This window comes from Drosophila gunungcola (genome assembly GCF_025200985.1).
Source record: "Drosophila gunungcola strain Sukarami chromosome 3L unlocalized genomic scaffold, Dgunungcola_SK_2 000005F, whole genome shotgun sequence".
Classification (NCBI taxonomy): domain Eukaryota; kingdom Metazoa; phylum Arthropoda; class Insecta; order Diptera; family Drosophilidae; genus Drosophila; species Drosophila gunungcola.
In genome coordinates this window covers 1,154,083-1,165,913 of record NW_026453180.1, presented here as the reverse complement: position 1 = coordinate 1,165,913, position 11,831 = coordinate 1,154,083, and the positions used below count along the sequence as shown (strand labels likewise).

Here is an 11,831-nt window from a genome sequence, read left to right as displayed (position 1 = left end):
CGAACTCTTTTATATTAAAATCATTGCTATTCTTAAGTCAATAAATTTATATCTTTTTTAATGAGTCGTGCTATGGGTTTCATAGGAGCTGTTTATTTAAAAAAAATATATTTTCTCAAATTTTGTAAAGTCATTTTGCAAGTCAATCATATTATTATATATAAATGCGTTTTTGAAATTAACCGCGTAGCCTTGTACTGCTCATTTATTGTCTGGTCACACTACGGATGATATGGTGTTTACAGTATATTTTGAAAAGCTGGATATTTAATAAACTGTCCTGCGGTCACACTGGCTACAAAAAAAGGAAAACGTGCGCACAATTTGGTTCTGTCAATTTGATTTTTATTGAAAAAAACTGAGTGAAAAGATGGCAAGCAAGCCGAAAAAAGAGGTACTATGCGACTATTGCCACAGCAGCGACGAGGCAAAGAACATGTTCTCCGGCCAGAAGGTATTCGCCATGGGCCGCAAAATTGTGGGTCTGCTCGAGATCGTCACGCACAGCAACGTAAGTGGAAAAAGGCGGTATTCTGATTTCCCAATCTTACTTGACTGACCCCTTCCCCTCCCCCTCCGCCTTTCAGCACCCGGCCAACGCGGCCGTAAGGGTATGCTTCCATTGCGCCTCGAATTTGCTCTCAGTCACCCAGGTAATCGAGAAGTCCAAAAATATGGTGGCCAGAATAGCCCTCGGCCTGAAAAACGAGGAGCTGGATTTTAAATCCAGCGATGAAGAACGGCCAGTTTCAAAGCCAAATCGGAACACTACCATACGCCAGCGCAGCAAGTCGATTGCCGCGGTACCAGAAACACCACTATTTACAGGGTCTACAACTGCCAAGGGCTTTCATAAGAAACTTGATGGTTCCGCCAAATCCCGACTTCTCGAGGATTCCATAAAGATGACGCCCGCCAAGGAGGTGTCGCCAAAGAAGAAGGCTTTTAAGCAGCTCTTTGGCACCGGCGATGACGATGCTGCTGAACTGACATCCGAAAGCGAGGAGGGGGAAACCGAAGAGGGGGCTACAAAGACGATCACCTTCGAGACCAACAACTTCAAGTGCAATTATTGCGAATACGTTTCGAAGTATCCTAAACAGTTCAAGGAACATTTGCACACAGAACACGGTCAGCAGCGGCCACGCATTTACTCCTGCCCCCGCTGCCCCAAGAGCTTTGGAGTCCTCAAAACGATGAAAGATCATTTGTTATTGGTCCATTCGCTCGTAATCGAAAGCGGACCGAAGGCGACCAAGTCGAAGCAAAACAAATCAGAGGGCCAGCAAACAGTTGATGCAAATGATCCAAAGGAGCCAATGATTCAGGAGGAACCAAAGGCTCAGAACCGTAAGCCAAAGGAAGTTAAGCCTAAAGCTAAAAAGCCAGAGGAGGTTATGGAAATCAAGTCAAAGGATAGCCCAAAGAAAGCAAAGTCATTGGGTGAACAGGCTGTGAGCAAAGCCAAGAATGACAAGGACAACAACGAGCGCGATTTAGCCACTTTCAAAGCCCTTAACGACACATCGATTAAGAAGAAAATGTTCGATAAGCTGATCGATCCGGAATACACATTTGCCATTAACGGATCCAGTGCATCCACTCCCAGGGCAGAATCCTCAGATTTTCAGTGCGACATTTGCGACTGTGAGCTGACTACCGCTAAGCAGATGCAGGATCACATGAAGACCGCCCATGGCATCGACAAACCAAAGATCTTCAAGTGCAACGTTTGCGAGAAGAGTCTGACCACCAAACAGTCTCTAAATAAGCACATGAATCTGCACGGCGAGGGTGCTGAGCTGGCTAATTCCACCAAGCGAAAGATCCTGCAGGCCGAGGAGGAAATCGTTGAGATTGAGAGTAGTGTCGAATGGAACAAAATGGCTGATAATGACGAGATGCCTAAGGAAGAAAAGATCGAAAGGGAGCAATACCAGGTTGATGGAGCCATGCCCGCTCCTCAGTCGCCCCTTAAGAAGTTTAAAAAGAGCAAGTCCGGTTTGCTGGACACTTCTGTGGCCACAACCAATGGGGAATCGCCTTCAAAGGCTGAGAAACGTACGAAGCAGAACAAATCTGGGTACTTGTCCAGTGACCAGTGGATGGAAGAGATAAACCATAACGTTAAGCCGCACAAGAAGGCCCGCCTGGAGTCCGTTACGGACTCAACCGCCGACGAGTCCACGTCCAGCCTCAGCTGCAACCAGTGCGCAAAGCCATTCCACTCGGTGCAACGTTTACATGAGCACGTCCACAAGAAACACACCTCGTCTCTGAAGTGTCCAAACTGTTCTAACATTTTCAGCAGCCATCTCGATTACGTGGGCCACTTTTCCGAGTGCGGTGCCGTGGACGCACTTCCCTGCGGCGTGGCAAACTGCAAGAAGAGTTTCTCGGATGCCAACTACCTAAGCTCGCATCTGCGCAAGCGCCACCAGTATGCTTAGGGCCGCTTTTGTTTTTTTAATTCATCACTTTTTGACCTAATTAGTTTTATAGTTAGTTTATTGATTTACGTTTGAATTTTGGTAAACTTTTTACTTGTCTTTCATGATTTATAAGAACAACTTTAATTTGCAATGTATAAAATCATCTTTATCTTTTGACACACAATACCATTTCAAGAAATCTTAACTACGAAATGTAGTAGTAGATTAAGACTGGACATACCCTTTAATAGGAAATGAAGTACTCACCAAGAGTATGCAAATCAGTTTCGATTTTAGTAACTATTTTTGTACTGAAAATTAAACTGTTAATAAAAACGTCAAATGACTACGACATACGAACAAGTTTTTTACTCGCTCAAGAAAAAAAACTCCAACATTAGTTAAGTATTCTTATACATTTATTTGTCATATTCCCCAAACATAAACAAAACTAAAAGAGCGTGTACGCGGAAACCAACAATATGCGAGAGCCATTCGCCTAGAAGAGCACAAGGATTGAATACAGTACAGATGATAAATCTGGGGAAGCATGGGTATGGATTCTCCACACTAGTTTAACAACGAGGGAAAAATATAAACAGTATTGTCTAGTTACACTTTTCTACTTAATGTAAACAATGATATATCGATGAAGGGTGAACGGAGGTGGGAGAAGTTGGGTTCAAGATGCTGGTCTAGTACTCAAGACGTCGCCACCTTGCCGTGAATCTCGGCCTGGGCCACCTTCATAACATCCAGGGCTCCCCGCTTGATCAGGTCCTCGGCCAGCGTCTTGCCCAGCTGGTTGGCCCTCTCGTAGATCCCCCTACTGTGGCAGGCGTGCTGGTAGAGACCGCAGAACAGGTTCTGCACATCCTCAATGAGCACCGAGTGCTGCGGAGTCGGTTGCTCTTCGTCGGCGTAGTCGAACATTTGCACGGTTTTCTGCAGAAACGGGCACTTGGCTTGTGTTGTGTTGCCATTATCTTTTGTATTCGCCTCCAGACCGCTGCCCTGGTGCATCGCGGCAAATGGACACTTGGAGGAAGTGGCCACATTGTCCACTTCATCTCCAACGCTGCTGGCATTACTGGCTCTACTGCTTGGTGGCGTGGGCAGAATGGAAGCCGGTGCTGCGGCCACACCTCCCGTCACTGGACACTTGCCTGCCTGGGCATAGGATATCTTGGTCTCCTTGTTAACGTACGGACATTCGCCCATAAAGTCCTGGCCCACGGGCATCTGGAGCGGACAGTGGGCAGTGGTGACGGCTTCATTTTCGTTGCCATTGTTTGTGTTGGAAGAATCCCCGGAGGCAGCATGAGCCACTGGACACTTGGCGGGTGCCTTTGGCTGATTGTGCGCCACTGGACACTGGCCCATGACATCCTGACCGGCCACCAAACGCAGCGGACAATGCCGGGCAGTTGTATTGGCATTGCTGGTATCCGCATCGCCACCACCGGTGGCGGCTGGTCCCAGAGCACTGCTGGTGTTCAGCACTGGACACTGACTGGCCAGATCGGAGAGCTGGTGCACACTGTAACCGGCGAGAGCCTCGCAGGCGGCAATGTCCTCGCAGATAACCGGAGGACTGCCCTGCTGCCGAGGGCTACTCGAGTTGGAATCTGATCCGGAGCTATCGTTACCATTCCTAGCACGCTTCGTAGCTGGCGGGGAATCGCAACTGCTGCTGTTCTCCTCCTCTTGCTGGCCAGCGCTTTCCTGGGCTCCACGTTTTCGCTGCTCCACCTCCAATTTCTGCTCATTTAAGGCACAAGCCAGGTGATTTCGTATTTCTATGGCCCCGTCCAGACTCCAAACAGCGCCTGTGAGGGAGAGTCCAACCTCCTGGCTATTTCCATTTAAGGGTTCCCCCTTAAGGTTACTCCAGACAGCCACTGGTGCAGAGCAACCGCCTCCCAGGGTCTTCAGAAAGCTGCGTTCTGCCAAGATCCGGCACGTTGTGTTCAGGCACATCAGTTTCTGCAGCATGGCCAGCACTTGATCATCATTAGCCCGACATTCCACGGCTAGGGCTCCTTGTCCCACAGCATAGAGCAGATCTGTCGGCTCAAGCACCTGGCTGATACGACTCATCCAGCCCATTCTCACCAAGCCTGCCTGGGCGAGAATGATACCAGAAAACTTTGAATCGGCGGCATCCAGCTTGGCTAATCGAGTGTTTAGATTGCCACGAATATCGCACACGGTCAAATGGGGATACATCCTCCGGATCTGAGCCGTGCGGCGAAGAGATGAGGTTCCTAAGTAGATATTTATAGTTTTAATTAATTAATTCAATAAGAATATATAGGTTTGTATCCAAACTTACCAATTACACTGCCTTGGGGAAGTGAAGCTATCGTGTGACCCTTAAAGTTCTCCCGCAGGACCAGCGCATCTCGGGCATCTTCTCGTTCTAGAACGGCTCCAATGGCCATTCCTGTTGGCAGTGCCGTGGGCAAATCCTTAAGCGAGTGCACCACAAAGTCAACGCCGCCGTTGCGGAGTGCATCCTCAAGATCACGGGTAAACAAGCTCTTTTCACCAATCTTGGGCAGAGAAACGTTCAGCACACGATCACCAAAGGTCGACATGGTGTCTGTAATTTATAAATATATAGCATTATAATATATATTATAAATATCATTGTTACCAGGTAAATAAAAAAAATAAATGTTGATAGCAAAATTATTAAGTATTTTTATTTTCCATTAACTTCTTAAAAATATATGCTTAACATTAGGTACTATTTGATCATTACCCATCTATAGATGGGAAAACATCTTGAATTGATAATCTTGGGAACGTGTTTCTATTATTGCAGGCTGTTATGTCATCACCACCTGATAAGGGACCCCCAGTAGCACCCTAAGAATCTAAAATTAATGACGGCAATCAACAGAGACATGCAAACGAGATATTCAACTTCCCCTTCTTCCTTTTAAGACACGCAATGATAATGTTTTTTCCAATTGTTTTGCTTATCTGACCGGGAATTTGACTCGAATAAATATACATACATAACAAAAGAGGATATTGCGTGTGAGGTTTGGAACAAAAGCACTTGCTAAAATACATTTTAATTGAATTTCGATAAGCAAAGTGAGAAGCAACTAATCCAAGTATGATAACATTTGTTCGTGTTTGCTATGCAAAAACCATACATCAAACTGACTCATGCTTAATTCTTCTAAAAATATTTCAATAGCTGGCCAATCTTATCGAGTTCAAAGACACTCAACATGCCTGCTTAAATAAAATTTCAACAGATTTTACTGTTGTGTCGACAGAAAGTGTGAATCTAATCGAACATTTCTACTTTATCAGTGGCAGAAACGCAGCGATCAGATAAACCGGTGGGATCTGATATGATCCAAACATAATATCCACACGTAATGGTGGAGTGCACACCAATAGCACCTGTATTACTTTAATTCAATATGTTAAACAGAATATTTTAATATAAAGTCATTTTGATTGCTTGTATCTAAACTTATTTCAAATCCATAGTCCATAGGTTCGAAACATATTCTGTATTTAAATAGGATTTTTAAGGAATAGGAAATTTGTTATGAAATTTAAAATTAATAAAATGGTTTCAACTATGGGATAATATCAAATAAATTACTACCTTTTATCATAGTCTGTGATTCATATCCTAACTAACCAGTTCAGTAACTAATGGCAAGCATTTGAATGCCGAGTACTTCTTCACTACTCTCCGCTGTTTGTATGTACGTGTGTGTATGATATAACATTTTTCGGCATTCGCCCTAATCTCGACAGTAACAAAAACAACAAACAGACATTGACATTGAGAAAACTTTGCAAAATGGCACGTGAGCGGGAAAGAGATGACGAAAGAGCGAGAGAGCCGGTCAAATAAAACAACCGATTTTATTAAAACGATCGCAAAATTGGTTTTAACTACTATTAAAATATGAGATAAGCCTAAGGTTCCCCCGGCTGAAATTTCCACGAGTCATGCTTTGCTTTTAATTTCAATATCTCTTCATGCAGCATGAGCTTGTGGTTCGCTTGGAAGAGCTTCCGATTCCCGAGCCCCTTCCAGTTTTAATATCTCTGTACGCGGCATGAGTTTTCCCTTCCAGACGGTATCCCAATATTTGCCTCGACTTTCACTTACGGATCTCGAATTTCTGCTTTGGATATAGCTTCTGCAGTCGGCCGATGACATGTTTGGTCTGAATTAGAGCCAGCTGCAAAGAGGGGAGAGTTTAATCAATTAATTAAGTGCCTATTTAAATGCTAAATGTAAATGAACCGGGAGAAAAGGAGAGAGAGTGGGGCACTCAAGTCGCAAATAAGTCAAGTAATTTCAAATAAAAATGCCAACAGCACACAGATGGCCTTCGTTTCAAGCACGATCAAAGGTGGCTCAGCGCAATTACCACAAAAATTATTAAAAGGCTTAGCTTAAAATCAAGTTTTGAAATGGAGATCAAGAGAGCGGTGGCCTAATAAAAATCATCAAAAAAAAAACATATAAAGTACGGGCTCGATAATGTGAAGTTTCGAGGAAATAAATTAAAAAGATACATTATTTATTTTGTTTTTGCTGCTATCGAGCAGTTTTAAAATTTTTTAAACATGAAGGGCACAGTGCACCATAGACAATGTGAACTTTTGTAATAATATTTATTTACATATATGAATTATTTGGGTTTCGCTGCAAAAAAGCAGTTTCTTATTACTTAAACTGAAAATTTTTAGGAAATAATTTTTTTTCAAATAGTTCCTATTTCGGGTGTTCACTGTATAAGTTTTGCCTCTCTCTTCAGTGCAAAAGTGCGTGTTGTTGCTATTGCGAATTGTGTAACAGTAATCAAAAAGCAGGGCAAGTACAACAACTACGCCACGCGGAGAGCAACAAGTCTCAGTCTCTTGAATTAAAGGAAGAGAGGAGAAGGAGAAGTGGACAACCAACCAAATGTGATTGGAAATTCAAATGCAGCTAAAGCATTTTAATTCAAAGCGGATGTGCATATTTTGATTCTAGACGACCACTTACCTCACTCTTTCTCGATCCAACGCGTATAACCTTTTCCTGCAAAGACATTGTATCCGCCTTAAAGTTTCGCTAATCAGTATTGCACAATAATTGTTTATGCTAGGTTATTTGTTCGTTGTTGTTGCTGGGCCAAAGTGAAAGTGTGCGCGAGAAGGACAGCTTTCGGGGTCACGTTGGCAGCCACAAGAGACGAGAGTGCGAAAGAGAGGGGAAGCGGAGGAGCCTCGGTAATTGGTGAACGATGAATGAAAACGTAAATGCACGCACTAATCAAGACACATTGTTGAGTTGTAGTCACGTTGGCTTTGTACTAATCGGTGGCTTAACCCAATATTTCGAAATTTTGTGCTGCTGGCCGATACTACGACCGAGCAAAAAAGTGAATGACAAAGTGTGACCGCGGGCGGACCGTTAAAATATACAAAGCACGGCGGCCAGGGTTGCCAAGTGCTTGCCCACTATTTGGGGCTAGACGTAGCGCCACATTCCTAAAAATACTGTGGTCCAAAAATATATAAAATAAATAAAGTTAGTTATAGTTCTAAAATTATACAGATTTCCAAAAAAACCTATTACTTAAACGAAAGATTTATGGCAATTTTTGAATCTACATTATTATTATAACATTTGTAACTGATATAAACTTAATATAACAAATAAACAATTTACACGTAACACTTGGTTTAATTTACAATATATGTATCTTATATCTTTCCTTCTTCTTGGATAAATTTCCTAGTACTATCCTTCATGTTGGTCTAAATTTAAAAATAGAATGCATAATAAATTTAAAACATAATATTGAAATTAAAAAATAAAACACCAAAAAATACCACTTAGAAATGCAACTCTGAAGTCGATAGCAAGTGGTCTCGCGCCCAACCTATCGGTATCAGCTGTTCGGAAGCAAAGCAAAACAAAGAGGATGCCAAACTAACAACAAACGGATTAAAAAATGTTTCTGGTGAGAAAATAGCTATAATTAAGCAAATAAATAATATCTATTAAATCCTGCCTTACACCAGTTCATCAGTCGTCCCACGCGGACGCTGGGCAACCGCATGCAAGCGGTTCGCGAGCGTCTTGGCGCGGATTTAGCCGATCAACTGGACGCACTGCACCGGAATGTGATGCGGACCGGACTGGTGTCCACACAAGAGCTGGAGGAGGCGTTTCGAAAGACACGCGACATGGATCATAACCCGAACCGGTTGAATCTGTTCTGGCTGCTGGGCATAGTGTTTTTCATCATGGTGGCGACTCCGGTTTTCTATGAGACCATCTCGTTTCTGCTCGGCGTGCGCTGCTTCTTGCCCAACAATTATCTGGTTTGGGAGGCCACTCGACCTATCAGCGACTGCGAGTTCTGCAAAGGCGTGCGGGCGCCGCTGATCCTGGACAATCTCACCATGGAGCAGTTTGCCCCGCACGCCTACTCCTCGCTGCCCATAATTGTCAAGCGGGCAGTGGCACATTGGCCAGCCCAAAAGCACCTCAGCTACGCCCACATCAAGGATCTGTACGAGAGGGTCCCGGGCGCAATGGAGTCGGACTGCCAGTTCTCGCATTTCAACTCCGATCTAAAGACGCTGAAGGATGTGTTTGCCATGTCGGCAGACCGTTCGAATCTGAGCCAGGGCGTGTCATGGTTCGTGGGCTGGAGCGTCTGCCAGCCGGCTGTCCTGGCGGAGTTCAGGAAACTGTATCCCCGCCCTCATTTCCTGCCTGTCGACGCCGAAATGCCCCACGCGGATTTCATATTAATGGGCTACGAGCAGGGAGCTGTGATGCATGTAAGTCTGGCGGCCTGCGAAATCAAACAATTCAAGACTAATCTCCCGATTTTGTTAGCTGGATTACATCCCCCGCCTGATGTGGCAGGCTCAGCTGAAGGGAAACAAGAGCTGGTTTTTGGCCCCCGCCCCCGAGTGTGATCACCACTGTCAGCCCTTCTCCTTCTACGTGGAGCCCGGGGATGCTGTTTTGGTGGATACACGCATCTGGTACCATGCCAATACCATTCCCAAGGGACAGTTCTCACTAACCGTTCAGTCCGAGTATGGATGATTGCCCTGTGGAAAGTTTACGATTGGGAATAATAATAAATAACCTTATCTACTTAAGTAATTTTTAATGAACAGTACGAAGTATGTTTATAAAACTTTGTTAAGCCCCCTGTTGGATATTTAAAAGTCAGTTTTATACGTACATATAATAACAACAGTGGACCTTTGCCTTAAATTTGACTTCTGTATAAACTAATTTTTCTTAAAATTAAGACATTGCAAACATACTTAAATCATTTTTCAAATTGAACCGCCAACTTTAATGTTATCGATTTCCGATATTTTCGGCGGAAGACATTCAAAAGAAGTCATCAAAAAAGGGAAGCGTAAACAGCAACACACAAGAAATGGAAGTCAATGTGGATTTTAGCGAAATATCATCGAAGCTGCATCAGAAATACGCTCAGCATGTGAAGAACCTGAAGGAGCTGTGCGTGTCCAAGACGGTGATGAATCCGAGTGCCTTCTTCGACAGTATGCAGCAGATGATGGAGGAGGAGGCGGCCACCAGCACGCCAGCCGAGGATCTGGGCTCGGTGTCTGAGTATGCGGAGCTTTTCAGGACCCTGGAGGAGTACCCGGCCAACCTGCAGCGGATGCCCAAGAAGCGGGAGCTGCAGCGCACCAACTCGACGATGCTGCGAGGAGCGGATGAGTCTGTGGCCATCAACACCTCCAATGTTTCGCTCAGCCTGACGCGTCTGGAGGAGCAGAGCAGTGCCGTGGATGTGTACAACGACTTCAAGGCCTTCCAGCAAAAGCTGGCCAAGATCTACGACGAGGCCGCCGCCCTGGACACTACCGAATCCATATACAAACAGAAGTTGAGCCAGCTCCATGGCTTCGCGCAGCAGGTGGAGAAGTTGATGCCCAGCGGAGGTGAGTCCCCGCCGGATCCATTTACACTTGAGCAGCAGGAGAAGCTACTGACCATCGCCGCCAACATGGAGCAGCTGAACTACCTGCGCTCTAACAGCCTTCAGCTGCCCAATCCCAGCGAGATCCTGGCCAACGGGAGTCTGGCCGCCCGCCTGGAAATGTTCGTCGAGGTCCTCAACTATGCTCTTCTTCAAATCAGTAGCTATAATATGGCCTTGATTTGATGTAATTACCTAGCCAGTTAACTAAGACTTAACTATTTAGTGGTTTCATTTAATTATTGATTATTACAACACTCTCAAACTAATAATAAATGTTTTTAAAATGGTCTACTAGTTTTGTAAATAGTTCAGCGTTTCGACAAATTTAGATAAATTCGTTGATCTTACCACTAACCATTTAATTCCCTACTCAATTGAGACTTACAATGTTTATCAAACTCTAAATTTACTGTGATTTAAAGCCTACACTAGAACTACGACAAAGCATACGGTTGTTAAACAATTTCGGGTAATAAAGTAGCTCATTGGAACCAGGATTCTTTAATATTTAACAGACATTAAATGTAACCAACTGAAGTTATGGAATTACACTTATTAGCATACGTTTTATACTATTAATCATCATCTTAAGGCGAATCCTCGCCAGCATCCTGCTCCTCCTGGAGGTTGCTCATCTGGCCAACGGTTTCGTAGAGGGCCACCAGCTTGCGGACGGAGCTGCCGAGGTGCTCCACGCGATGCCGATAGGCCAGACAGCCCTCCAGGGCGCTGCAAGCCTCCTCCCGCTGGTCGCTGCTGCGCATGAGCAGCTTGAAGTTCTCCAGAATCTTGGACAGAGCCAGCTCACACTTCGGCGATATGTTGTACACCTTTTGGGACTCCGCGGGACATAGGTTCTTGCTATTGGACTCGATGTGGAGCAGTGTGTTGTTCGATCGCTCCATTATCTCGTCTATCTTAGCCAATTGTCTGTTCATGGTCTGCCGACAGGCAGCTGCAATGCATAGCCATCTTAGTATTTAGTTTTGGTTATTAATTAGATAATGTTTACCCATTCCCGCCAACATTTTGTCAACAGCGTCGCTCATTTCGAATTCGTTGTTTTGTTTTGCCGGAGAAACAGAGTGACCGTGGTTACAGAGCGATTAAAATACCACACTTATCGAAGGTGCTTCGTTATTATCGAAATTTAAATTAAGTTTAACGGTTATGATTGTTGAACTTCGAGATAAGACTTATTACATTTTACAATTTGAAAAATATTTTTAATGGACGTTAAATTGTTTATTATTTGTTTTATATACACACATGTCGATGCTTATTTAAGTTGAACCGCTTCTTACCTATATTTTAAATAGAGTTTTAATTTTTGCATTTGTTTTTACTAAGTCAACTTTTAAGCCCTTCTTACCCA

At 44.1% G+C, this 11,831-nt stretch overlaps 5 protein-coding genes across 5 annotated transcripts; 3 read left to right on the top strand and 2 right to left on the bottom strand.

Annotated features, from left to right (window-relative positions):
• Positions 1 to 281: 281 nt before the first annotated feature.
• LOC128259321 (zinc finger protein CG2199) lies at positions 282 to 2,786 on the top strand. The gene is made up of 2 exons (XM_052991628.1): positions 282 to 511; positions 588 to 2,786. Exons 1-2 carry the CDS (start codon positions 371 to 373, stop codon positions 2,448 to 2,450), a joined length of 2,004 nt encoding a protein of 667 aa, XP_052847588.1. The 5' UTR covers positions 282 to 370; the 3' UTR covers positions 2,451 to 2,786.
• Positions 2,787 to 2,833: 47 nt separating this feature from the next.
• On the bottom strand, positions 2,834 to 7,883 carry LOC128259001 (uncharacterized). Its single transcript, XM_052991064.1, has 4 exons — positions 7,471 to 7,883; positions 6,586 to 6,658; positions 4,768 to 5,037; positions 2,834 to 4,699 (listed from the first exon to the last, which is right to left on the bottom strand). The coding sequence occupies exons 1-4, from the start codon at positions 7,516 to 7,518 to the stop codon at positions 3,135 to 3,137; spliced, it is 1,956 nt and encodes a 651-aa protein (XP_052847024.1). The 5' UTR covers positions 7,519 to 7,883; the 3' UTR covers positions 2,834 to 3,134.
• Positions 7,884 to 8,287: 404 nt separating this feature from the next.
• LOC128259003 (uncharacterized) lies at positions 8,288 to 9,676 on the top strand. Its single transcript, XM_052991065.1, has 3 exons — positions 8,288 to 8,434; positions 8,496 to 9,263; positions 9,322 to 9,676. The coding sequence occupies exons 1-3, from the start codon at positions 8,426 to 8,428 to the stop codon at positions 9,535 to 9,537; spliced, it is 993 nt and encodes a 330-aa protein (XP_052847025.1). The 5' UTR covers positions 8,288 to 8,425; the 3' UTR covers positions 9,538 to 9,676.
• An 86-nt stretch (positions 9,677 to 9,762) lies between these two features.
• LOC128259004 (augmin complex subunit msd5) lies at positions 9,763 to 10,639 on the top strand. The gene has a single exon (XM_052991066.1). It carries the CDS (start codon positions 9,884 to 9,886, stop codon positions 10,637 to 10,639), a length of 756 nt encoding a protein of 251 aa, XP_052847026.1. The 5' UTR covers positions 9,763 to 9,883.
• Positions 10,640 to 10,751: 112 nt separating this feature from the next.
• LOC128259005 (augmin complex subunit msd1) lies at positions 10,752 to 11,595 on the bottom strand. Its single transcript, XM_052991067.1, has 2 exons — positions 11,469 to 11,595; positions 10,752 to 11,411 (listed from the first exon to the last, which is right to left on the bottom strand). Exons 1-2 carry the CDS (start codon positions 11,503 to 11,505, stop codon positions 11,044 to 11,046), a joined length of 405 nt encoding a protein of 134 aa, XP_052847027.1. The 5' UTR covers positions 11,506 to 11,595; the 3' UTR covers positions 10,752 to 11,043.
• Between the last annotated feature and the right edge of the window lie 236 nt (positions 11,596 to 11,831).

Excerpts from the sequence above, each read along its gene's own strand:
- LOC128259321 (XM_052991628.1), top strand. The coding sequence starts at position 371 with ATGGCAAGCAAGCCGAAAAAAGAGGTACTATGCGACTATTGCCACAGC. Across the intron at positions 512-587 it reads AGATCGTCACGCACAGCAAC|CACCCGGCCAACGCGGCCGT; the intron begins GTAAGTGGAAAA and ends TCCGCCTTTCAG.
- LOC128259001 (XM_052991064.1), bottom strand. The coding sequence starts at position 7,518 with ATGTCTTTGCAGGAAAAGGTTATACGCGTTGGATCGAGAAAGAGTGAG. Across the intron at positions 6,659-7,470 it reads TTGGATCGAGAAAGAGTGAG|CTGGCTCTAATTCAGACCAA; the intron begins GTAAGTGGTCGT and ends CCCTCTTTGCAG. Across the intron at positions 4,700-4,767 it reads TCCCCAAGGCAGTGTAATTG|GAACCTCATCTCTTCGCCGC; the intron begins GTAAGTTTGGAT and ends ATATCTACTTAG.
- LOC128259003 (XM_052991065.1), top strand. Across the intron at positions 9,264-9,321 it reads AGCAGGGAGCTGTGATGCAT|CTGGATTACATCCCCCGCCT; the intron begins GTAAGTCTGGCG and ends CGATTTTGTTAG.
- LOC128259004 (XM_052991066.1), top strand. The coding sequence starts at position 9,884 with ATGGAAGTCAATGTGGATTTTAGCGAAATATCATCGAAGCTGCATCAG.
- LOC128259005 (XM_052991067.1), bottom strand. The coding sequence starts at position 11,505 with ATGAGCGACGCTGTTGACAAAATGTTGGCGGGAATGG. Across the intron at positions 11,412-11,468 it reads CAAAATGTTGGCGGGAATGG|CTGCCTGTCGGCAGACCATG; the intron begins GTAAACATTATC and ends TATGCATTGCAG.